The following is a 25395-nucleotide window of genomic DNA, read 5'->3' on the forward strand; positions in this document are numbered from 1 at the left end:
GCTTTAGTCTGAGCTCAGTCTAATTATTTACAGTTATGTAAACAACTGTTGTGATATTACACAGAAGTAGCAAACTTTTTGATGTCTGTTTCCATACTCCGTTGCTGGGATTGCTCAAGATGTACATCCCAATGTACATTCCCTTCCCCCAGGTTCTGAGAATCTGCACAAGACCAATGGTTGTTGAATAAAGTTTCCAAATACCTAAAGTGCTTCGTAATAGGCTAAGAATCTGTTTCCGATTTGCTTATGATACAGTTTTAATAGTTGTAGGTAAGAAAATATAAACATAATTTTAGGGAAGGGCAGCTACCTATCTTTTAAATAGTTCAATAAGGCAAAGGACAAAATCTGTTCAAAAAAATGTATTTTTCATTGCATTAAAAAACACCTGTCCAATATGCTCCCCCTCACGCACCCAGCTCTCATATGAGATTCTTCAGATTTTACGTTTTTTCCATTCTGGCTCATTCTTTGCTTCCTCATCATCAGATTCAACTTGTGCAAACATGGCTTTGGGCTGAGTCCTAAAAGAAAGTTAAAGAGAAGAGGAAAAAGGTAGTCAGCAAGTGCTCATTAGATTAGACTCTACTTTTCATCGAGTGGAGGCACATTTGGGAAATCAATTACACTTCAATTATTAAATATCAATCGTTACACTTCTGGCAAAGAAAGGAATAGTGAAAATTTAATAATGTTCAAAAAAAAGAGCCAGAGTCTTTTAAAGGGTTTCTTCTGTGGTTGACTGTGGAAGCTGCCCTTTCCTTGAATAAAACAAATGAATCAAGTTCAGTGGATCCTCACATACCCATAACCACCCTCCACTTAAACTCAGGCTAATTGGAATCGTTTGGGAGGACAGATTATAGTCACCGAGCAAGAATCTACACGCTCTTTATTTATAGCTTTGTGGGCTGTCCCTAGACTAAAGTAGTCCAAACACATGTTGATAGCAATACTTATGAATGGAAGAATTTGAGTTAATAGTTATTTCATCTAATGAGTTTAAAATAGTAGATAACATATAGAGTAATTTGAGCACTGCTAGCACAAGCAGAACAAACAAAAAGACATTCCCTCCAGCACTCTGATCAACGCATGGAAAGGTCACGCATTTGGGGGAACATCGTAGAGAATCGCTGCTATAGGACTGGCAATCTTTGCATGAGGACCTTCTGTGCTTTGCAACCGTACCTGGTCCAATGACACTCCTTTTTACATTGAAAATAATTTTTTTTAAAAGTCGAGTGGTTGCAATTTGTGCCCCTTTGAGTCAGCTACTGCTTACTTACTTTAAAAAACAGCTCTATCAAAGTTTAAGGAAACATGAAAGCATTATATCCGAAGATTATATATTTTAGCTTAAATCTTCATTTAGACTTCAATTCATTATATGAGGTAATTGCAGAATGGTCAATATCATATCAACAACAATAACTCCTTTTATTTGGCAAGTGGAGCAGGGTTAAGACCTTATATTACGTCTTGCTGTTTATCATCCTGGGGAAGAAGTAAACAGCATACATGTTCATGCTGGTGTTGTTCTGATGCAAGCCACATACATTTCCGCATGCGTACATTGGTCACAATCCTGTCTCTCCAATTAGGTCACACATGTACCTAGAGAGCCCAAGCTGTCCCCATACGCAGTCCAGTTGATTAAAGTTCTGTTGTCACTCCCAGACACCATTACAGCATCAGCAACAGCCACACTCTAACGGTTCCAAAAGCAGCTGCAGGTTTTCATAGGTTGGGAGATGCTGAATTACTAGAAAACAGGCCCCGGGCTTTCTAACACTTGGAGTGCGGGTGATTTTCCCGCCAAAATATAAGATGGCTCTGTCTTCTGGTTTTGTTCCATCCACCAAAAGGGTGGATTACAAACAAATATTTGGTAATACGCAGTTACAATCGGCCCGAGTTTACACGTTTCCCGCACTCCACCGCAAATCTATATGAACCGAGTTAAAGACGGCTCCCGCGGAGTACGCGCAATTCACGCGAGCCGACTTAACTCGTTTCCCGCACTCCAAGTGCTAACATGCAATTGGTGCTCATTACATACTCCATCTCCTGGCAAAGACAGTGACTGCGCAGGTATGAACAAACCCATAGAGGAATAAATCTGTCTGGTTTTAAAAATCCTTTTCGAGGAGAAACCAAGATGGCGGCATAGGTAAACACCGGAAATTGCTGCCTCGCACAACCACTTCAAAAATACAACTAAAAGACAAAACGGACATTATCCACAACCACAGGAAGGCTGGCTGAGTGGAAATTCTACAACTAGAAGGAAAGAGAAAAGCACGCTGAGACTCAGAGGAGGTGCAGAAGTAAAGTGCAGAGGTATGAAGGTGCACGTGGAAAGGGCTGGCAACTGAGGACACGGTTGTCTTTTTCAATTGGGAGGGAGTCTCAAGCTCCCGACTGCTCTGAACTCCAGTTCTGGGCGAGTCTCTGGAGTTCAGACTCATGTGGGGAGAAACTGGACTATCTGGCAGCAGGCGGAACTCGAGGGCGGCTTTCTCTCAGAGGTGCTTGCAGCGATTACCGGAACACTGAGACACGGGGCCTCTTAGGGTAGGATTGAGGATCAGCCATAACTGTTTGCTCCACCCTGTTGATTCCCTGAGACCCCGCCCCACCCAAGCTGTGTGCAGAGGCTTTTGCATATGAAAGGCCTGGCCCTTTGCAATCTGAAAATTACCTAAGAAACTGCAGCTGGGCCAGACAGACCCAGAACTTCCAAAAGAAGGCCCAAGGCCCCACAGCAGCTTGCACTGCTTCACCACTGGGCCTCATCTGGGCACCTCCAAACCCCAAACAAGGAAGGGGAATCTGCAGATCTCTCCATAGCTCCTGCTGGGTAGCCTCAGGCAGAGGCTAAATTAGCACCTCCTTAGACCCAAGAGCCAGTGTACCCAGTGGTCAGAGTGGGACCATCCAATTACAACTCCTCAGAACCATAAGGGACACACTCAGGGGGAAGACTCAGTGAGCACCAAAGCCCCACTGAAGCAAGTCTTGCCCCATAAGGGTATCTTCAGCACAGAAGTTCTCCCACCGTAGACACAGCTGATTCTCACAGCCAATTGGCCTGGAGGTCAATTCCTCCCAGTAATACCTACAACAATAATGACTTAACTACAACAAGACTGTGCACAAAGCCCACAAAGGGGTGCACCAAGAGTGTCCACCTCAGGTAATTGGGGAGGCTGAGCCACTGGGACCTATAGGACACCTAGCACAGAAAGCCACTCTATCAACACAGGGAAGCATAAAAAATGCGGAGACAAAGAAACAGGTCACAAATGACAGAAATGGAGGAAAGCAAACTACTGGATATAGAGTTCAAAACCATACTTATAAGGTTTTTCAAGAATTTTCTAGAAACTGCCGATAAATTTAGTGAGACCCTTAAGAAATCTAGTGAGAACCTCGAGGATATGAAAAAGGACCAACTAGAAATTAAGCATACACTGACTGAAATAAAGAACATTATACAGAGTTCCAACAGCAGACTAGAGGATCGCAGGAATCAAGTCAAAGATTTGAAATACGAAGAAGCAAAAAACACCCAACCGGAAAAACAAAAAGAAAAAAGAATCCAAAAATATGAAGATAGTGTAAGGAGCCTCTGGGACAACTTTAAGCGTACCAACATCCCAATTATAGGGGTGCCAGAGGAAGAGAGACAGCAAGATATTGAAAACCTATTTGAAAAAATAATGACAGAAAACTTCCCCTACCTGGTGAAAGAAATAGACTAACAAGCCCAGCAAGCGCAGAGAACCCCAAACAAAAAGAATCCAAAGAGGACCACACCAAGACACATAATAATTAAAATGCCAAGAGCAAAAGACAAAGAGAGAATCTTAGAAGCAGCAAGAGAAAAACAGTCAGTTACCTACAAGGGAGTACCCATACGACTGTCAGCTGATTTCTCAACAGAAACTATGCAGGCCAGAAGGGAGTGACAAGAAATATTCAAAGTGATGAATAGCAAGAACCTACAACCAAGATTACTTTACCCAGCAAAGCTATCATTCAGAATTGAAGGTCAGATAAAGAGCTTCACAGATAAGAAAAAGCTAAAGGAGTTCATCACCACCAAACCAGTATTATATGAAATGCTGAAAGGTATCCTTTAAGAAGAGGAAGAAGAAGAAAAAGGTAAAGATACAAATTATGAACAATAAATACACATCTATCAACAAGTGAATAAAAAATCTGATGAACAGAATAAACTGGTGAATAATAGAATCAGGGGCATAGAAAGGGAGTGGACTGACTATTCTGCGGGGGGGGTTGGGGGGAGGGGAATGGGTGTGGGGGGTGCGGGAAGAGACTGGACAAAAATCGTACACCTATGGATGAGGACAATGGGGGCTAGGGGGTAAGGGCAGAGGGTGGGGTGGGAACCGGGTGGAGGGGAGCTATGGGGTGAAAAAAGAGGAACTATAATAATCTGAACAATAAAGATTTAATTTAAAAAATAAACTAAAATAAAAATCCTTTGCATTTGATATTTAATCTAAGAGGAAGATAAGAAGATGGTCTTCTAAAAATATCTGGCAATGCTCATCGATTTTAGCTGTAATGAGACTTAAGTAGTAAGAAGTGGTAATAATGCCTTTTTGCATATAAAAAAAGAAAATGAACAACAGATCACAGAAAGAAAACCTAAAGCTTGAAAGGTTATTTCCTTTAACTAGTTACTCTTTTCTATTGCACCTGTTTCTGAAAGCATGTCCAGCAGACGGGGTGGGCACAGAAGGGCACAGCTTTAAGCAGGGGCAGAGGTGGCGGAATGACACAGAGGCTCAGGGAACATGCTGGGCTGGGGGTGTGAACCGGCTATCATCTTCATCGATGTGCTGATTATGCAGACATACACATTTGTCAGGACAGGAAATGAGTGCTTTTTGTGTATGTAAATTATACCTCAATAAAACTGACTTATGAGGAAAATCAAGACAAACCAAATGAGGTGAAGGTCAAGAACCAAGGAATTAAAGGGTATGTAACGGAGCACAAAACTTGGCACTGAATTGCCTAGCAACCAAGACAAAAGGACTAGATTTGTTTTTCAGAGGAGATACCTTTTCCCCCTCCAGCACTGAACTCAGCAAAATTCATGGAGTAAATTTTTACATCATGGTCATTGATACTGTCACTCTCTACTTCCAGATCACACACATTCTACTCCCATTTCCTCTATGGGTACTTTAACTTAGGGGATGTCAACCTGTTTGGAAGGTGGGATGGTCCTCTTTGTGACACTCCACAAAATTTATTTTAAATTCCACTTTTGAACTAATAACAATATTGTCAGAAAAATGGCCATTTTATGTTTGTGCGATATCAAATCATGACACTTAGCCTTCAGATACCCATGCTCCCCTTCCCCAAATTGCCAAAATCAAGGCATAAACCAGTGTCCAAATTTCCCAGCAATGCAGTTTACCACCTGTTCTCTCATTCTGTTGGCCAAGTAGGGAAAATCGAGTGTGAGAACTAGGCTGCTTTCAATACATGGTGCTTGCAAAACCGCATATCCATATGCAATGAAGGAAGAAACTGGGCCCTTACCTTACACCAAATACAAAAATTAACTCAGAATGGATCAAAGAGCTGAACCTCAGAGCAAAAACTATAAAACTGCTAAAAGAAAATATACGGGAAATGTATCCCACTACTTCAAGACAGCATTTCCATTACCAACCCATTCCCTGCCTTCTATTTCATCAGTTCCTCCAGAATTCTATGCTTCCTTTCTCAAGAGACAGGAAGTCATCAACTCAAACTTACAGCCGCATGGCAGGTTTATCTCAGCAACCAAAACAAAAGCCTATGAGATCAAAGTGAAGAAAAAGAAAAGAGGAGGAACATTTCACTAGGCAACAGCAATGGTGTAAATCCCTGTAGGTGCTCACCGGGTTCCTGACAACCAGTTATATACCCACTTTATTGAAATCAGCTTCATCCAGACCATTTTATTATTGGCTTATGTAATAAAACCTGCAATAAGTGTTCATCGGAAACTTACACAGACAGAAGGTTGATGGGAAACTTGTGTTTTCCAGTTTAACTCACTCTGAATAGTAAACTTTTTCCCTTGACTATATATGTCAACTTGCTTACTAGGGTTACCAAGAAAAGAAAAGCAGATTAGATATCAGCATAGTTATAGACACTAACCATTAAATAAATTAACCAGAGGAGGGCTGGTTATTTTGTTTTAGCTTCCATAAACTCTGCATTTGCTAAGTTATTATTTCATATGCAAATATAAAAGCTTAAGCAAATGCCTCTCTCAACTTTATAAATTATCAGATACTTTGTGCTAATTAACTTCCCCTTGGAACACCTTAAAAACTGAATTCTCAACGCGGTCTGTAGGAAGCCAGGCTCTGGGACACTGTGTGCTACAGAAAAGGGACTGAAGCCCTGGAGAAGCTGACCCACCTGCAGTGCCGCCCCCAAAGGAGTCTCCTGTAGAACAGTGGGAAATGAGTAAGATTTCCCTGCCATCTGCCAGAAGGGCGCTTGGGGTGCCTGTTTGTGCGAGGGACCACAGCGTGAGCAGGGCTGCCCTTCTCTGGGGCTGAGCTCTGACGGGGTCCCATCATGCCTCCTCCAGCGCTCAGACCACAGTGAAGCCACAAATGTTTCCAGCTGCAATGAAAGGTCCCCGGGTCAGACTCTTTTTAATTAGGGACTTTCTTCTGATATGATTCATCCAAAAAAGCTAACTTGAGCTCCAGGGCAATAAAATGGGTATGAGGGGAAATCCCTTGTAACATCTAGTCATCAGTATGTGAGCACAAACCCACAAGCCTTTTTGGCTCAGGGCCCATTGTTTATTATAAAGGAAAACCTCAAAGCCAAAGCCAATTACAGCCATGACTTGACAATCGGACACACTTGTTAACCCTGTTAGAATGAACACAGTCCAGATGCACTCTGACCCGATCCTCACAATTACAGAATTATTAAGACTCAATAAGACTTTGACCAAAAGATTCCACTTGAAATGGGCCCTTCTTTCTGGTGAAGAGCTAATCAAAGATAGCTCTTAAAAAAACATATGAGGGACACATAAGATGAGAAGTAACAAGATGTTTCTAGGTAAAAAAAAGTCCTGTTTTCTTCAGGAAATGAACAATAACATTTTGGAAAATAGATAAACACATCTCAGACTCATTAAATAGGACATACTAACTCACAACCATCTGTATGAGAGTCAAAGACTGGATGAGGATGGAGAAAGGGACTTATATGAAACCTGTGGAAATTGGAAACAAAAAGGGGTGGGCGTGGGGGGAAAAAGAGAGAGAGAGAGAGAAGAAAAATAAAAGAACTCTCTAAAGTCACTGTTAGCCACCTTACCACAAGGTAGGTAAACAACTTAGAATGATTAAATCCTTGAAGAGCACACAGACCTGAGACCGCCAGGGTCTCTCAGTGCCCTCTCTAAGCTCACATTTATAAAGCATATAACTGTGTGCGCCCACAATTTCCATTCAGAAACACATATGAAAGCTGGCAGGACTGTAGCCCTACGCTCTCACTTCCTGGATGGGAAATGGTCTTGACAAAGGTAAGTAACTTAGCAGGAACAGCCCAGCACTTCTGCTTCTTAGGCCATGATGGCTCAACAATAACCTTTTCAGCTTCACTATTACTCACTCTTCCCATAAGTATTCTCGGTTGCTTTGTGATGAGAGGCCGTGCAGTGCGGTGTCAAAAGCAGAAGTTTGACTTAGAAGCCAGACCACCGTGTTCAAATTCCAGGTCTGCCACCTGCAACCTATGTGGCTTTGATCAGGTGATAAGCCTCAATGTCCTCATCTGTAAAAAGGGGACAATAACGTCGCTTACCTCAGAGGACTGCTGTGAGGATTCAATGAATGATATGTAACCTTTCTAAACAAGCCTGACATGGTGAAGTATATAAAATGTCATTATTATTATTTACCTTGCTTTGGTTATCACATGTTCCTCCATATAATAGGAATATTTTTTAAAGTTGTATTTAAAATATATTCAATAAAATAATTTCTACATTAAATATAACATAGGCGCTTGCTATTGTTTTAAACCCCGAGGGAAATACTTTTGTTATGCAATATGTCTTCAGTATGAATCTCTATAACCAAAATAATCTATTATGGACGTTTGAATTTTCTTAAGGGCAAGTCATCTGTGGTCTTTTCTAAATGGTTACTTTTGTATTATTACCGCACTTTCGTGGGCAGAATAATCACCTGTGGAAGTTCGTAGGATGCAAATCCCCAGCCCCAGCGCACAGACTAAGCTGGTTGGGGCGGGATCTGAAAATCCGCATTTCAACCTCTCCACACCCACCCTCGACTCCGACACCGACGGTCCACAAATCCTCTTGGAGAAACGCTGGCTCCACACAGGACGTGGTTCGTGATGATGGGTCACCGAAGTATAACTCAGGAAAAAGTTATGCTTCCCTATGGGGATATGTCTCGTGCTGACACAAATAAAGCTTCATGCACTCAGAGAGCGGCTTCTTTCAATACTGACTTCGAACGCATCCCTTGTGGGGGGAATGGTATTTGATATCCACATATCCGCGGATCCTGTGTCAGAGCAAACATGCTCGGTGAACATGAAAGGGACTGGACCGGCTATGAAGGCGGCTCCTCTGGCAGGAAGGGCCACGCTGACAGAGCTGTCAGGCTGTCAGGGCTGGCGGGGCCAGGCTCCCGCACACAGCCCTATGTGAGGTAAACGAATCGCAGGCCTGGTCTATACCTGCCTACTCCCCAGCCAACTCCTTCCCCCTCCCTCCAGCAGCAGCTTTCAACAAGAAACCGTAATCGAATCTGCCGTGTGTGACTGACCAAGAGTCCTCTGTGACCTGCTGTGTCTCTAAACTCCCACGCTGTCACCCTGCCAGGGCCAGAAAGGAGGCTCAAATACTCTGTCAACAAATGTCAAGTGTTCAAAGACTCTGCGAGCATCACTGCAGAAGGAAGGTGAGTGTATGCCATGCACAAGCAGGTAAACTGTGTAGGGTCTAGTTGTGCTTTTCTGTGAAAAAGTGAGATGCAGTAAATCTTCATTTCATCACTGACAGAAGTCAATTGCAGGGAAGAAAAACAACCAGACACACATTCTCAATTACACTGACCTTTATGAGAGGATCCTTTTAAATATTCGCTTCCCTTCAAGCACTCTGCCACTTGGCAGTAAACCGTACACTCGAGCAGGTGAGGAGAAAAACCGCTGCAGTCCTGGCTAACACATGGCATGCCACGCACATGGTGCCATGAACTCAGCTAGCACGCAATAAACCTCAGGTGACAAGATTGGGTGAAGGAGAGAGAAGGGAGCAACATGCAGCAGCAGCAAAGTATGTCTGAGCAGAGATCACAGTCCCCTGAAAAGCTCACCAGACTGGGGATCAGAAGGAATGAAGCCCATTTCTGGTTGTAATTCACTGTTAATTGCAATCTCTGAGCTTCGGTCTCCTCACTTGTAAGGTGAGGATATGACAATACCTGCTCAATCTTCTTCCCAGAGCAACTAGTAAACTAGCATATCATCCAATTGTGAACTAACTAACTCGCCTATCATGCAGGAAAATGCCATTAGGTAATGGTCAACAATGAACAAAGACAATTTCCACTTCAACTAATTCTATATAAAGAAAGTTGAAAATATGGATGAATGATTTTCTGAGAAAATGTTCATGACAAGCAGATTCAGAAGAGAGAAATCCAAATAGACTACTTACCCTGAGGGGACGGAAAAGAGAGACATTAGGGAATTACTACTCACCCTCGCCTCCACAGAAGCACCAGGCGTGGACACTTTCACAGGTGGATTGTATCCAATCCTTACCAAACAGACCTAATGGTATTCAAAACAGCTCGAGAGTACACACAGGAAAGGAACAGATACAAAAACTTACGCAGCCAGCCTAACACCTGACAAAGAATAAGCTGTCACCTTGTGAGGATCATACAAAGGCGCAAGGATGCTGCAATGGGAGGAAATCAGTAATAGAATTCATCATATTCACTGATGGAAGTAGAAAATCCTATGATCACTTCCCAAGAGATAAAATAAAGGAATGCAATGAAAGCTTCCACTGCAGACGAGCTGCCGCTGGCCTCTGTGCGGTGCCTCCTTGGCATGGATGTCCTCCCCTTGGCGGCCTGCAGGCTCACCCCCTCATTTCACTCAGGTCAGAACTTCAGCAGAGGTTCCGCCTGATGGCCCTACCTGCTCCTTCCCTCTCCTTGGTACTCCATGTCCCCGGCACTAATGTGGTTTTCTTCTTCGTATTTGCCACCATCTAACACTTATGGATTTATTTATTGTCTCTTGTTCTCTCTACTGGAATATAAGCTCCATAAATATTGCTGTTACCCTACAACCCGGAACAGTACCTTACACATTGTAGCTGTTCAATAAATCTTAAGGATAAATAAGTAAACAAAAAGATGGGTTTTCCTTAACATCTTGTATGTGTATGTTTTCAGAAGTTATGCTTTAGGGGGAAATACCATAAAATTGAATAATACGAACTTGCTGCTAGTTACTTTTTCCCCCACATACAAAAAGGGCTATTACATGTTTTAACCTAACAGTTACTCTTGTTAAAGTTCAAAGTGAGAAAAGGATGTGTGCTATCACTGATATTATTTAATATTGTTTTGGCAGCACTAGTCAGTGCAGTTAGAGAAGAAAAAGAAATCGGTATAAAACTGGAAAGTAGGACATAAATTTCTCATTTTTGTACATAGTTCAAAAGTAGGTTTACAGTTATTCATGTGGAAAAAGTTCTGACTCTCAGCATCAAGTAATATTTCACAAACCCTAAGTACACACCCTAAAAAATAACAGAATGTGCGGGAAATCCCAAAAAGGAATAAAAACACTAACTAATGAGATTAACTGTTTCCCAAATGAATAACATAACCACACAGACAGGAATGGAGAAGAAAAGATCTAAACTAAGTAACTGGAAAGTTTCTTGAGTGGATACTGCAAGGTTGAAACAGAAAGAACTGGACACAGATGCTGCAGGCTAGTTAGGGAAGCTGCTTCTCACAGGGGCTAGCAACTCAGCAGCTACTTTATGTGTACACAGATATGAACACATGAATAAGTACATTGTAGGTAAGGAGCTGGGTTTCTCACTACTGGAGGAAGAAGTTACAAATACGGAAAGGGGGAAGGTTAAATGAACCCTGATGTATGGAATTGAAATCAGAGGCATCAGTTCATATTCATGGTTTTAAAATACCAATACAAATAGCTATACACAGAAACATATATGTGTGTATGTGTAGGTTAGTGTACATACATGTGTTTCCAAGCTTTGTCAGCTGAGAAGGCCTAGAGGCAATGACATTCCAGTAGCAATGAAGATATCGAGCACCAACTTTTGGTTTCAAAACATCATTCTCCAACCAAAGGAAGCAGGGCTCCCTGGAGAAGTGGCTGATTCTAAGACTGTGGCAAGAAAGACGAGGATGAGCCTGGAACATCTTGTGGTGCCAAAAGTGAGGAAGTGCTCAAAAAACACAGGGGCTTGTTGTAGGAAGACAGGAGTCATTCTGAAGGAGAGTCCACTGGTTAAAGCTGGAACAATGTGCACAACAAACTAAATAATACTAGTAATATTGGATTTTAACCCATAGGATAAAGTAGCTTAAAGTCCATACTGATATAAAAAGTACTTGAAAAAAATGAGTAAATGCGGAAGGGACAATTCTTCCTTTCAGTAGAATTCCAATGACTAAATGCAGAAGAAAAGAGGGAACTACAAAGTTACCATGGGCAAGCACCGCAGTAATCGCTGCTGCAGGCAAACTTACGGATGAATGATAAAGAGAGAGCAAAGTTTAAGGAGAGACAGGATTTACATCGTCTTAAAATATCACCCCCAAGAAATGTATGAATTCAAAATGTAATAGTAGCCTTATGGTGGAGAACCATGGGGGACACGTCACTCAACCAAGCGGTCACAGTTAGCATCACCCGCCAGAAGACACGGTGACATGAGGCCCTGATACGATGCACTGAGAACGACACATCCCCCTTATTTTGTTTTTGCCAAAAATGCACAGTTTCATTCCAATCATGAGAAAATAGTGGACAAACTGAGAGAAAGTGGACAAACTAACAGACTGGCGTTCACTGAAAGTGTCAAGGTCATGAGAGACTAGACAGGCTGAGAAACTGTAACTGGAGGAGATTAAGAAGTAACAACTAAACACAGTGGGATCCTTGATAGGATATTAGTGGGAAAATAAAGTAGGGTTTGTAGCTTACTTAACAGTATTGTACCAATCTTAAGTTGTATTGTGCTAATTAATTGTACTTTGGTTATGTAAGGTGTTCACATTAGGGGAAGTTGGGTGAAGAGCATACATGAATACTTTGTACTGTTTTTGCAACTTTGTTAAGTTTAAAATAAAAAATTTTAAAGCCCCAATTCTACAGTAGTGCCTTTCTTTCATGTAAGTGTAGCTGGTTTCATTGCTTTAAGGGCCACTACATGCTCCCCCACACTGGGCCATGTAAGGGAACCTGAGCAGGCAGTTCTCCACTGCTGTGTAAGTGTTACTCACAGGTACCGCTCCACACGTGAAAGGTAGTCTTAATAACAGACCTAGAGCTCCTCCCCTTCGTTTGCTTTCAACCCTCCTCAACTTAGATAATGCACACAGGCAATAAATTTTTTTATCACAGGAGGAATGGACTTCACATAATTATGGGCTTACACTAGGCTGTAATCTGGTGGAACTGGCCTGGTTGACAATTCACCATGTTAGAGTCCTAAGATACACAGATGCCCGGATTTCAGAACGATGGGTGCCTGGCTTAGTTTTTATACTCCAGGATAAAACAGGAAATGGAGACATGAGAACCTCAGAGCAGCCACTGTTCTTCCCAATGCATTAAGCATGAGGACTTTTCCCCGTGAAAGGCTGTCCCCTTACTTGGAATAGGCTGGAGAAACCCAGTACGGATTGTCCTCTGCAGCCTTGGCGTGGCGCAGGATGGCCTCCCGGGGATTGCTGTCGTCGGTCTTATCCAAAGCAATGTTCTTCACGATGTATGAGGACAGGGTGCCGCCGTGGGTTCCCACCCGGCCGCCACGACCTGTTCAAAGGGAAACACCCGCGTCAGGAACATAACACGCATGACAACCTATCGGTCTGCCCTGTGCACACTCTACTTCTGACAAGGCTGAGAAGCCCTCGGCGCTGGCTTCCAAGGCGCCCAGTTAATGAATGACAGTCTGGAACTCTGGCGCGACCTGACTTTTGTCCCTCCCCCCCTCCCCCCCCCGAATCAGGGTCTTGAGCGAGGGGCTCAAGTTCTTCAGACTTGTGTGGAGCACACAGGTCTCAGCAGTGCTTGAATATCGTCCTTTCAGTTTTCATTTATGATGGTCACAACCAAAGTAGCAACTCACTGAACCTCAACTTCCCCAGCACATTTGTAAATAGAGACATTTTTGTTATGTCTCCGTTGCTTAATTTACATAATGATATGGATGTCGGGAGAATTACAAGTAGTTTGCCATGTATATACCTTAAAAAATTCCTCAGGTATGATCATTTGAAATTCAATTAATAAAAGTAACCAGTATTTGTTAGATGATATTGTAGTTTTGAACAAACGTATCTTGGGGCTTCCCATCTCCCAAGGACCTCATAGGGGAGAAAACAAGCAAGCTGAGCGCACTGACTCAGTAGTTCACTCTCACTGCTCTGGGAGACAGCAAGCTTTGTAAGGCAGGAGTTTATTCCCTGTAAGTCCCCAACATGCCTGACAGTCAAAAACATAAGAAGATTGACTTTTTAGGAAGATTAAAAAAAAATAAAATGAAAAGCCAAACAGCACTAAAAGATTGATTTTATAAATCAGGATATGAAGAGACTAAATAATTCATTGCCAAAGAACTTACATGGCCCCGGTAATTATTCTAGTACTCAGAGGGAGGATAGAGTGAGTTGGTTGTGGGGTGTTTAGGAAGAGATGAATCCAATTGGGGAAAGCTCAGAAGAGGTCAGGGTCAGACTGTCGAGAACTTCCAATCTCTGGAAATGCAATTGGCCAGTGGGAAGCTTGGAAGATCTCGGGCAGCAGGAGGTGGGAATGACAGCTGGTGTAAGGAGTATGCAGGTGAGGTAGGGAGGAGGGCGAGTGATGGAGATAAGGAGATAAGGTGAGTTAGTCAGAAGTGTTTGTCAATCCAGGCCCTACTATTTAGAAACTTTGATTAGGATGGTGGCAGAGAAAACTTTCCTAAAAAACGAGATTGATATGTGGTATGTGTTCAATGCTGAAGGGGCAGGCCAAACAGATGTGGGTCCACAGCTCAGGTTCAGATGAATGAACAAGTCAAAAGCTGTAGGCTTGTGAGCCTGGGACAGAAGGAGACTCCGCGGGGATAACAGAAGTGGGGTTCTGGTAAAGGCGTGTGCTGTACTGTGGCCAAGGCTGCTTTGCTTCCTTCCGGTACAGACTTTGTTAAGGACTTTTATTCATCTCCCAGGGAAATAGGCAGCTCCATTTTACCAGCACGGAACTAAAATGATGGCCATTTTCTGCCTCGTGTGAAACCTAACCCAGCCTGGATTCTGGTCAAAGTGCCCAATGGTGCATTTTAAGCCAATGCTGAGAGCCCTGGTTTTAGCAGTGGGCTCCCTGGAGCCTGAGTTCCACCGAGGTCACCTCTAGGGCTCAAGTTAGAGACCAAGCTGACGGGCCTGGGCTTCCTCTCCACTTCAGCATTACAGCGCCATCTGGTCAGCTATGTGCACTGGAATTCGCATCCTATATCTAAGCAAAAGCTTCTGATGCTAACAAGAAAATGTCTGAAAACACCTATTTAGTAAAATCTCTCTGAAGACAAAGAAGCATCCAGGCCCCAAGGATGGTCCCCATTCTCCAGCCACTCCCCCGTGCTGCCCCCACCCCTCTGCAGGCCGCGCCGAAAGCAGTCACCTGGGCCCGCCACAGGAGGCTCGGGCTTGTGCGACTTCAGGGGGTCCAGTCTGTCCTTCTCCAGCTGCTTCCTGGTGCTCCGCTGGCGGGGCTCACGGAACATCGGCAAGGCGTGAGCTACGAGGAGTCACATTTGAAAAATTTCATTATAATAATAAGCCTTCCACCCAAAAGGCATAGCTAGGGCATGACTAACCGAAAGATGAAATGGAAGTCATAATGACAGCCTTCCTCTAATAACAAAAGACAGTCTTACTGTAACCAATTAACCAATTCTGTTGGAGACCAGACTCGTTGTTCACCTCTCCTGGCAACCAATGGCACGCAGGAAGTGGCCAGAGACTGTCACGGAAACACTGGGGAGGCTCCCCGTTTCCCAAGCCCTGGGGGGCAGTTAGACCTAATTTCTGTGGTTTGGAGAAGACACACTGTAATGGGGCCGCCTCTTCTTTTCTCTGATGGGCCTGCATGTGCATCGTGCCAGCAGCCTGCCGCCAGCCCCGAGGTCTCCTCAGATGCCTCAGAGGCACTGGAATCACTTCACACGTTTCTGAAATGTGACCACCTCTCAGGAGGAGCTGACGACACTGAGTGGCCGGAAGGGAGGGGCACTTGTCCCACTGAAACTGGGATAAAGGTTGCCCGAATGCATGGGGGTGCCCGGCTCTCCTGCGTGGCGACTGGATGGGCATTATTCCTACATCTCTGTGGACAAGCCAAACAATAAAAATCAAAGCAATACTTGTCCAATTATGGTTGTGTGTTTACTCAGTGTCAGAATTAAATTTCAGAACATAAAAGAGCATATGGATTTAAGAGGGAAACGGATATCTGGGGAAGAGGGAGAACATTTGGGAGGTGGGGGAATAAAATATCTTTTTTTGACCAGAAAAAGCACCTGAATAATTTCTTTAGATGCTTGCATGCAGATTAAAACCTCCTTACAAGGGGAAATTTTCCCCAGAGGCCTGGGAGAGGCAGGTAAAGGAATAATAGGAATTTAAAAGGAGTTTATAATATGAATAACAGAAATGTCTGCACCACCTCAAACATGCTCCCAGTATCCCCACCCCCACCCCCCCGCCTCCACTCCAGCACCTGGGCCTGGGCCGTATCACGCTCTGGTGAAACAGGCAGCCTGAGTCCGGGACACAGCACCGTCCCTGTTGGGCAACACGGCACGCAGTATTTTTAGGAGGGGAACATAGCTTTTCACTTCAAACGGCTGGAGGAATTTAAGTAGGCCGCATGTAATTACATGAGCCAGACTGTTATGACACCGACTTTAACACTTCTACTCCTGCAAGAAGTGTTGTGGGATCCCTTCAGGGACCATAAGTTCCAAGGGAGCTGGTCTCATAGAAGACCCACCACTGGAGAGAGCCCAGCAGTGCTGTGCCCCCTGGGCTTAGAGGAGTGGATAAGTCCACAGGGGCTTCCACCCAGACAAGTGCTACAGCATCCGAGGCTGCCTTCCTGGCCACCGTCTAGGACCGGCCTGAGACTGAGGCTCTGGGGACACAGAATTCTGCCCGACTGATTGACGAGGTGGTGTGGCAAACCCAGAGGAGCTGCTGTCCTGGGGATTTCTGATCAGACCCCAGGTAGTTAACCTTCTATCTCAGTGCCTCCGGGCCGGGCGATGGCAGGTCACGAACTGCAGAGGGAGGTGGGGGAGAGCCTCCATGTGGCCTCCTCCCTCCCCTGATAAAACTGTTGTCCAGCATCACATGGCCGGTCAGTAATTGAACTGGACGCACCAGCTCCCCTGATTCCAGGACCAGCACTCTTTCTTGTTTATTCTTAGAACAGATTGTTATTCTTTAAAAGGCTGCTACAGAGTAATGCATTAGGCTCCAACAGGCTTTTCCGTTTGGGGTTGAAAGTTACATAAAATGACTCCGTCTCCGTGATGAGTCACAGAAGCCCAGGGTGAGCTGGTCCATGGCTGCAGTCCTGTCCACACGCATGGGAGCACTGGTGGCATCTGCCTGAGCTCTGAGGGCTTCTCCTGCCCCCAGAGCCATGAGATCAGCACCGCACTAGAGCAGAGAGAGGGATGGTGAAGAAACCAGCTAACAACTTACGGGTGATGATGTAGTCCTGGGTCAGAGTCTCAGCCTGCTTCGCCTTCCGCTGGGTTTTGACCACACATAATTTTGCTCCCCTGGGGAGGGTAAAAGCATAGTGTTTTCTTTACTTGGTCTCAGAAACAGAAAGCATATGTTGAAAGAATCAGACACTCTCAGAAACACACTGTGCGCACCATCTCACCACACCCTTGACTTGCTCAGGGATGTGACAGATGAAGCCGCCGTGATAAGAGACCGACCGTAAGGAAAGCAAGACTGCTGTCAGTGGTTACTACAGAGAGAAAGGGATGCAGAGGTAACTGGGCAGCAGAAGGCTGGTTTAAAAATGTATAGAAATAACCTACAATGAAAATCTTCAGGAGATATTAATAACATTAATCAGCCTTTTCACCCTAAAGGTCAGAGGGTTCAAATTTTCGTTTATGTCCCAGGTGAAAGCAGTCTGGGTGGTCTAGGCCCCAAGTGGCATTTGTAAGCATCTCAAATACAAGAGGACGAGTGTCTGGCACTGAGCTGGCTGGGCAGCGCTGCCAAGGGGCTAAGAATGCGGGGATGAACCAAAAGTGTGCTCAGGACTCCTCCCTTCTCCTTAGCAGCACGAGCCAAGCCATCCCGCTCAGGAGAGGCATACACAAACAAGCCAATTCTTAAAGATCCCGAAGGCAGTGCTTTCCAAATGGGCGCTATCAAATGGGGCTCATCGTCTTCTCCAGTGGACCCGACTCCCTCTCATCCGAGTTATATTAGCATTTTCAAATTCTTTATGGAAAAACAAAAACCTATTTGTTCTTAAATACCACAATATGTAACTTTATTTTCTAGGACAAAGGTTCCAACCCTAGTTCAGAAAGTTCTGAAGAAGACAAGACTGTCTGCTTCCACGTAGAGCCAAATTATGGTCAATGGATACTCATTAGTAAAGGATGTGGGACCTCAAGGCAGGTCTATGGGGGACTCCAGTGACATCAGCATGAATTTTAATACTGGCTAACCAGGCTTACTCTACAGAATGACCATTCAGTCAGAGAAAAGCAACACCATCCTTTTCTATGTCCATCCATGTCCATCTTTGTGCCCAAGGAAAATGGGAGTGGACCAACTGGGCTTTAGCGAAGTTCTCTGAAATACACTAGTGTGCTTACATTGGGCATCTGGGGTGAGCCAGGGGTTGGAAGGCGGAAGTGTTTGTGCTTCCCCTTCTGCTGGCAGGGAACCACGCTTCTATCTGATAAAAGGCCAGATAGAGAGGGAACAAAACAGACTGGCCGGCCCCATTTCCTGTAAGTGGTCAGCTTGCTGCCCTGTTGATCCCCTACATGCATCACTGCTAATGCCACTGTCCAGGGTGGTATGTAGAGTGGGCCGGCCTCCCCCTGCACTCAGCATTTCAGCTAAAGAACTGCAAATCCCCAGGACACTTTCACTTTGAATTCTGTCTGGATCAAGGGTGATACCCAAATCCTCTAAAGCACAATGCTAAAAGTCTGAGGCTTTGCTCTGTGCCAGCTGCATTTTCTGAAAGGGTGGATCCCCATCAAAGGAGGGAATAAATGAAAGCGGGTGAAACAAAGGCCCTCCCCCAGTTGTTGTCATCCATCTACAACAGGCAACAGTGCTGAATACCTCTGACTCTTGTTGGGGTCATAATAGACTTTCGCCAGCCCGTTTCCAGTTCCCACCATGATCTGGTTCAGCTTTGGATGCCACAGGCAGCGGACCACACTCTGAAAAGGAGAGGCATGGTGATCAGCTACAGATGGGGAAATCCTGCTGGTACTCCCATGGCTGGTTTACTATTCCGACCATCAACCTAGTGGTTGCCTCTGTATCTTTTAGGACATTTTCTTCTAAACCTAAGGTATTCCTTTGGTCTATTTCCATCCCAACACTATTAACATAAAGAAGATGTTCCCTCCTCACAGCCCTGACACCATGGCGCTGGGCTTCCCCACTCCGCCGCCCCAAGAGGCTGGCATCTGGGAAAGCTAAACACATAACTCAGTCCTGCTGCCTCTAGCGCAGTTAGAGCTCGGAGTTTAATGCTTGGACACTCACAGCGCGTCCCTGGACAGCAGACTGGGACCAGGTGGTTATTGTTTTCGGTTCACAAGGCTCCAAGTCTCATAAAGCTTTTTCAGGGACAACACATATTGGCAGGCATTGAAGAACACCTCCCTGTCTGTGAGATAAACCAGAGGACAATAGCAGAAGGAAAGCAGAGACGCAGAACACGGACTTGACATGAACCTAAATGAAAAGCTGTTTAAGAGGAGACTCCGTGGAAGTTCTGATCCCTGAATCCACGGCTGTGAAGGCAGTGAGCAGTGCTCTGGGCCAGAAAGAAGCTCGAGTTCTCAGTGAGACCCACAACCTAATTTTAATTTCTGTCTGCAGTGAGAGGGCACAGGGGGGGAGGGCCTGCAGTGAGAGGGCACAGGGGGGAGGGCCTGCAGTGAGAGGGCACAGGGGGGAGGGACTGCAGTGAGAGGGCACAGGGGGGAGGGCCTGCAGTGAGAGGGCACAGGGGGGGAGGGCCTGCAGTGAGAGGGCACAGGGGGGAGGGCCTGCAGTGAGAGGGCACAGGGGGGAGGGACTGCAGTGAGAGGGCACAGGGGGGAGGGCCTGCAGTGAGAGGGCACAGGGGGGAGGGACTGCAGTGAGAGGGCACAGGGGGGAGGGACTGCAGTGAGAGGGCACAGGGGGGAGGGCCTGCAGTGAGAGGGCACACGTGGGAGGGCCTGCGGTGAGAGGGCACAGGGGGGAGGGACTGCAGTGAGAGGGCACACGTGGGAGGGCCTGCGGTGAGAGGGCACAGGGGGGAGGGACTGCAGTGAGAGGGCACACGTGGGAGGGCCTGCAGTGAGAGGGCACAGGGGGGAGGGCCTGCAGTGAGAGGGCACAGGGGGGAGGGCCTGCAGTGAGAGGGCACAGGGGGGAAGGGCCTGCAGTGAGAGGGCACAGGGGGGGAGGGCCTGCAGTGAGAGGGCACAGGGGGGAGGGCCTGCAGTGAGAGGGCACAGGGGGGGAGGGCCTGCAGTGAGAGGGCACAGGGGGGAGGGCCTGCAGTGAGAGGGCACAGGGGGGAGGGCCTGCAGTGAGAGGGCACACGTGGGAGGGCCTGCAGTGAGAGGGCACAGGTGGGAGGGCCTGCAGTGAGAGGGCACAGGGGGGAGGGCCTGCAGTGAGAGGGCACAGGGGGGAGGGCCTGCAGTGAGAGGGCACACGTGGGAGGGCCTGCAGTGAGAGGGCACACGTGGGAGGGCCTGCAGTGAGAGGGCACAGGGGGGAGGGACTGCAGTGAGAGGGCACACGTGGGAGGGCCTGCGGTGAGAGGGCACAGGGGGGAGGGACTGCAGTGAGAGGGCACACGTGGGAGGGCCTGCGGTGAGAGGGCACAGGGGGGAGGGACTGCAGTGAGAGGGCACACGTGGGAGGGCCTGCAGTGAGAGGGCACAGGGGGGAGGGCCTGCAGTGAGAGGGCACAGGGGGGAGGGCCTGCAGTGAGAGGGCACAGGGGGGAAGGGCCTGCAGTGAGAGGGCACAGGGGGGAGGGCCTGCAGTGAGAGGGCACAGGGGGGAAGGGCCTGCAGTGAGAGGGCACAGGGGGGGAGGGCCTGCAGTGAGAGGGCACAGGGGGGAGGGCCTGCAGTGAGAGGGCACAGGGGGGGAGGGCCTGCAGTGAGAGGGCACAGGGGGGAGGGCCTGCAGTGAGAGGGCACAGGGGGGAGGGCCTGCAGTGAGAGGGCACACGTGGGAGGGCCTGCAGTGAGAGGGCACAGGTGGGAGGGCCTGCAGTGAGAGGGCACAGGGGGGAGGGCCTGCAGTGAGAGGGCACAGGGGGGAGGGCCTGCAGTGAGAGGGCACACGTGGGAGGGCCTGCAGTGAGAGGGCACACGTGGGAGGGCCTGCAGTGAGAGGGCACAGGGGGGAGGGACTGCAGTGAGAGGGCACAGGTGGGAGGGACTGCAGTGAGAGGGCACAGGGGGGAGGGCCTGCAGTGAGAGGGCACAGGGGGGGAGGGCCTGCAGTGAGAGGGCACAGGGGGGGAGGGCCTGCAGTGAGAGGGCACAGGGGGGGAGGGCCTGCAGTGAGAGGGCACAGGGGGGAGGGCCTGCAGTGAGAGGGCACAGGGGGGGAGGGCCTGCAGTGAGAGGGCACAGGGGGGAGGGCCTGCAGTGAGAGGGCACGGGGGGGAGGGCCTGCAGTGAGAGGGCACAGGGGGGAGGGCCTGCAGTGAGAGGGCACAGGGGGGGAGGGCCTGCAGTGAGAGGGCACAGGGGGGAGGGACTGCAGTGAGAGGGCACAGGGGGGAAGGGCCTGCAGTGAGAGGGCACAGGGGGGAGGGACTGCAGTGAGAGGGCACAGGGGGGGAGGGCCTGCAGTGAGAGGGCACACGTGGGAGGGCCTGCAGTGAGAGGGCACAGGGGGGGAGGGCCTGCAGTGAGAGGGCACAGGGGGAAGGGCCTGCAGTGAGAGGGCACAGGGGGAAGGGCCTGCAGTGAGAGGGCACAGGGGGGAGGGACTGCAGTGAGAGGGCACAGGGGGGAAGGGCCTGCAGTGAGAGGGCACAGGGGGGAGGGACTGCAGTGAGAGGGCACAGGGGGGGAGGGCCTGCAGTGAGAGGGCACACGTGGGAGGGACTGCAGTGAGAGGGCACAGGGGGGGAGGGCCTGCAGTGAGAGGGCACAGGGGGGAGGGCCTGCAGTGAGAGGGCACAGGGGGGGAGGGCCTGCAGTGAGAGGGCACAGGGGGGAGGGCCTGCAGTGAGAGGGCACAGGGGGGGAGGGCCTGCAGTGAGAGGGCACAAGGGGGAGGGACTGCAGTGAGAGGGCACAGGGGGGAAGGGCCTGCAGTGAGAGGGCACAGGGGGGAGGGACTGCAGTGAGAGGGCACAGGGGGGGAGGGCCTGCAGTGAGAGGGCACACGTGGGAGGGCCTGCAGTGAGAGGGCACGGGGGGGAGGGCCTGCAGTGAGAGGGCACAGGGGGAAGGGCCTGCAGTGAGAGGGCACAGGGGGAAGGGCCTGCAGTGAGAGGGCACAGGGGGGAGGGACTGCAGTGAGAGGGCACAGGGGGGAAGGGCCTGCAGTGAGAGGGCACAGGGGGGAGGGACTGCAGTGAGAGGGCACAGGGGGGGAGGGCCTGCAGTGAGAGGGCACACGTGGGAGGGCCTGCAGTGAGAGGGCACAGGGGGGGAGGGCCTGCAGTGAGAGGGCACAGGGGGGGAGGGCCTGCAGTGAGAGGGCACAGGGGGGGAGGGCCTGCAGTGAGAGGGCACACGTGGGAGGGCCTGCAGTGAGAGGGCACTCGTGGGAGGGACTGCAGTGAGAGGGCACACGTGGGAGGGCCTGCAGTGAGAGGGCACTCGTGGGAGGGACTGCAGTGAGAGGGCACAGGGGGGGAGGGACTGCAGTGAGAGGGCACACGTGGGAGGGCCTGCAGTGAGAGGGCACAGGGGGGGAGGGCCTGCAGTGAGAGGGCACACGTGGGAGGGCCTGCAGTGAGAGGGCACACGTGGGAGGGACTGCAGTGAGAGGGCACAGGGGGGGAGGGACTGCAGTAAGAGGGCACACGTGGGAGGGCCTGCAGTGAGAGGGCACAGGGGGGGAGGGCCTGCAGTGAGAGGGCACAGGGGGGAGGGCCTGCAGTGAGAGGGCACAGGGGGGAGGGACTGCAGTAAGAGGGCACACGTGGGAGGGCCTGCAGTGAGAGGGCACACGTGGGAGGGCCTGCAGTGAGAGGGCACAGGGGGGAGGGACTGCAGTGAGAGGGCACACGTGGGAGGGCCTGCAGTGAGAGGGCACAGGGGGGAGGGACTGCAGTGAGAGGGCACAGGGGGGAGGGACTGCAGTGAGAGGGCACAGGTGGGAGGGACTGCAGTGAGAGGGCACAGGGGGGAGGGACTGCAGTGAGAGGGCACAGGGGGGAGGGACTGCAGTGAGAGGGCACAGGGGGGAGGGACTGCAGTGAGAGGGCACAGGGGGGAGGGACTGCAGTGAGAGGGGCACAGGGGGGAGGGACTACAGTGAGAGGGCACAGGGGGGAGGGACTACAGTGAGAGGGCACAGAGGGGAGGGCCTGCAGTGAGAGGGCACAGGGGGGAGGGACTGCAGTGAAAGGGCACAGGGGGGAAGGGTGACAGGGATAAGATTAAGGGGAAAACAATGAAGCAGAATTTGATAGGAACAAACAGCATGAGCTCGGTCGGTCCTGCAGATCTCACTGGGATGGGACAGGAAATGACTGGAAACCTCAATTCAACATTTATTAACAACTTATGCACCAAGCAATGTACAAGGACCAAGGAAAAAGGGTACAATAGGTGCTGCCATTTTACATTCTAATAGTGAAATGAAAACAATGGAATTTCCTTCTCCTAGGTCTACCTTGGCTTGATCTTTGATTTCTCCTCCCTAATCCTCCTACTCTTTTGTTAAGACAGAATATCTGGAACTCTCTGCAGTTCCTTTTTATAAAAATCCTGGATCCCACCTGCCTGGCAAAAAATATGCATGTAGCTCAATGGCTACCAATCTTCCCTGAGACTGAGGAGCTGGCAGGAAATGTAAGGAGGCTGCAGGCTTCCAGTTCATGTCTGACAACACCCTCCAAGAATAGCCTCAGCTCTGTACCACTGAAGGGGGCTGAGATGTTCTATTGAGGAAAATCACATCAGAATGGCTGGTTTTCCCTGTTGGTATGAGGGAACTTAAGCTAAAAGGGTAGATTTTCACAGCTTAGGTTTTCTTTCCACAATTTTTTATAAATCTATCTAATTCCGTTACAAGTACTTAATATATATATCATATATATATATATATGTGTGTGTGTGTGTGTGTGTGTGTATAATATTCACACTTACTAAAGTAAGTCACTATTAACAGAAAAACTTGAAAAATCGTAAACCATAAAAATCACATAGAGCTTGACTTTTTGGGGAGGGCTGTCATTGTTGTGCACATAGTTTTGTACACAGGCTTGTGGAGCATACATTAAAATGCATGCATATATAAAATTACATTTTTTTCCTAGTAAAACTGTGCCTGGTTGTTAATATGGAATTAAATATATCAATAGCTCAGGGTCTGCAAAGTAGCTCCACTACTGAGACTAATTTGAGAACAGTGGAAATTTCCAGTGGTCACGACCAGGCACATGGAAACATGAGAAGAGTCACAAACATAACTTCATAGCCCCTGTCTAGCATAAGTTCACCCAAGCCAATATTCACCTTCTTCCATCTTTGCTTAGACCACCCTATTGAGCGCTACACCCTATGACTCCCCTTACTCCGAGCTTTCTTTTACACAGCATGCATCACCTTTTAACATAATGTAGAATGCATTGTGAGTTATGCTTATCCTGCCTCTGCACTAGAACGCATGTCCACATAGGCAGAGATCTTGGTCTGTTTGGTGTGGCAATGTATGCCAAGTATCTGGTGCTCAATGAATTTTTGCTGAAGAAATGAATTAAAAGTTACAGTTCACCGAAGCCTAACTGGATTGCTTTGCTAAGTTGGAGATGACTTTCAAGTTAAAATATTACCACCTATGAGGAATAATTTTCTTTCTCCAGACCCTTATTATACCCAAGTATCTCACACATGCAGTGGGGGTGGTCCTCCCCCTGTGGTCCTAAAATGAAGAAAGAGCATGAACCAGAGAGCAAGAGAGGACAATGAGAGGGGCTGTAAGAGCCTTCCGAATCTCAGCCACTCACAAACAGTCCCGGGACAATCGTAAGGATCTAGTACTCAAGTTATCTCCCTTCCTTGTTTCTCTAGAGGTCTGGCTAAGCATCTAAGATTACTGGTTTTCAAATGTTTTCAAGTGAGCAGGGTGCAGAATTGGAAAAGATCCACAATGTAGGCCTGGGAAATTCCAAGACACCTAGCCAAACAGGCAGTGTGCAGGGGCAGCAAGTTACTGTTACTCTCTCCCTCCACACCATGGGTGTAAATGTTAGAGAGAGGCCACTGCCCAGGCCAACAGACCAATGTCTGATTGCTTTCCAGGGAGGCCCAGCTTGGACGCTGCACCTCTACTCTTGTTCACAACTTCCCCCTCAGAGCTCGCAGAGACACACAGGGCTGGCCAGCACATTTACACTCCTTTTCACACGGAAGCAAGGAGCAGGCAAACAAGCGCCCTTGCACTAACCAGTCACTCAGAGCCCATCCATCCACTGTGGCAATGAGTCCCCAAAGCAGCCAATGGGGGCTCTGAGCAGTCAGACTTAGGCAAGGGATACTTAAGGCTCAATTACCCTAAGACTGGTTATTAATCAAGT

At 48.2% G+C, this 25395-nt stretch overlaps 1 protein-coding gene across 1 annotated transcript in view; it reads right to left on the minus strand.

Moving 5' to 3' along the window:
• Window positions 1-350: 350 nt before the first annotated feature.
• The window catches only part of WDR70 (WD repeat domain 70), a 197018-nt gene continuing 171973 nt past the window's right edge, over window positions 351-25395 (minus strand). The window contains exons 14-18 of the mRNA XM_070411814.1: window positions 18729-18829; window positions 17100-17179; window positions 15013-15129; window positions 12996-13158; window positions 351-527 (exon numbers count right to left, since the gene is read on the minus strand). Of these exons, the coding sequence (XP_070267915.1) occupies window positions 440-527; window positions 12996-13158; window positions 15013-15129; window positions 17100-17179; window positions 18729-18829 (549 nt within the window). The 3' untranslated portion in view covers window positions 351-439. The remainder of the gene's footprint in view (window positions 528-12995; window positions 13159-15012; window positions 15130-17099; window positions 17180-18728; window positions 18830-25395) is intronic.

This window comes from Myotis yumanensis, unplaced genomic scaffold, assembly GCF_028538775.1.
Source record: "Myotis yumanensis isolate MYYU_CA2020_CCGP unplaced genomic scaffold, mMyoYum1.0.hap1 SCAF_4, whole genome shotgun sequence".
NCBI classification, from domain to species: domain Eukaryota; kingdom Metazoa; phylum Chordata; class Mammalia; order Chiroptera; family Vespertilionidae; genus Myotis; species Myotis yumanensis.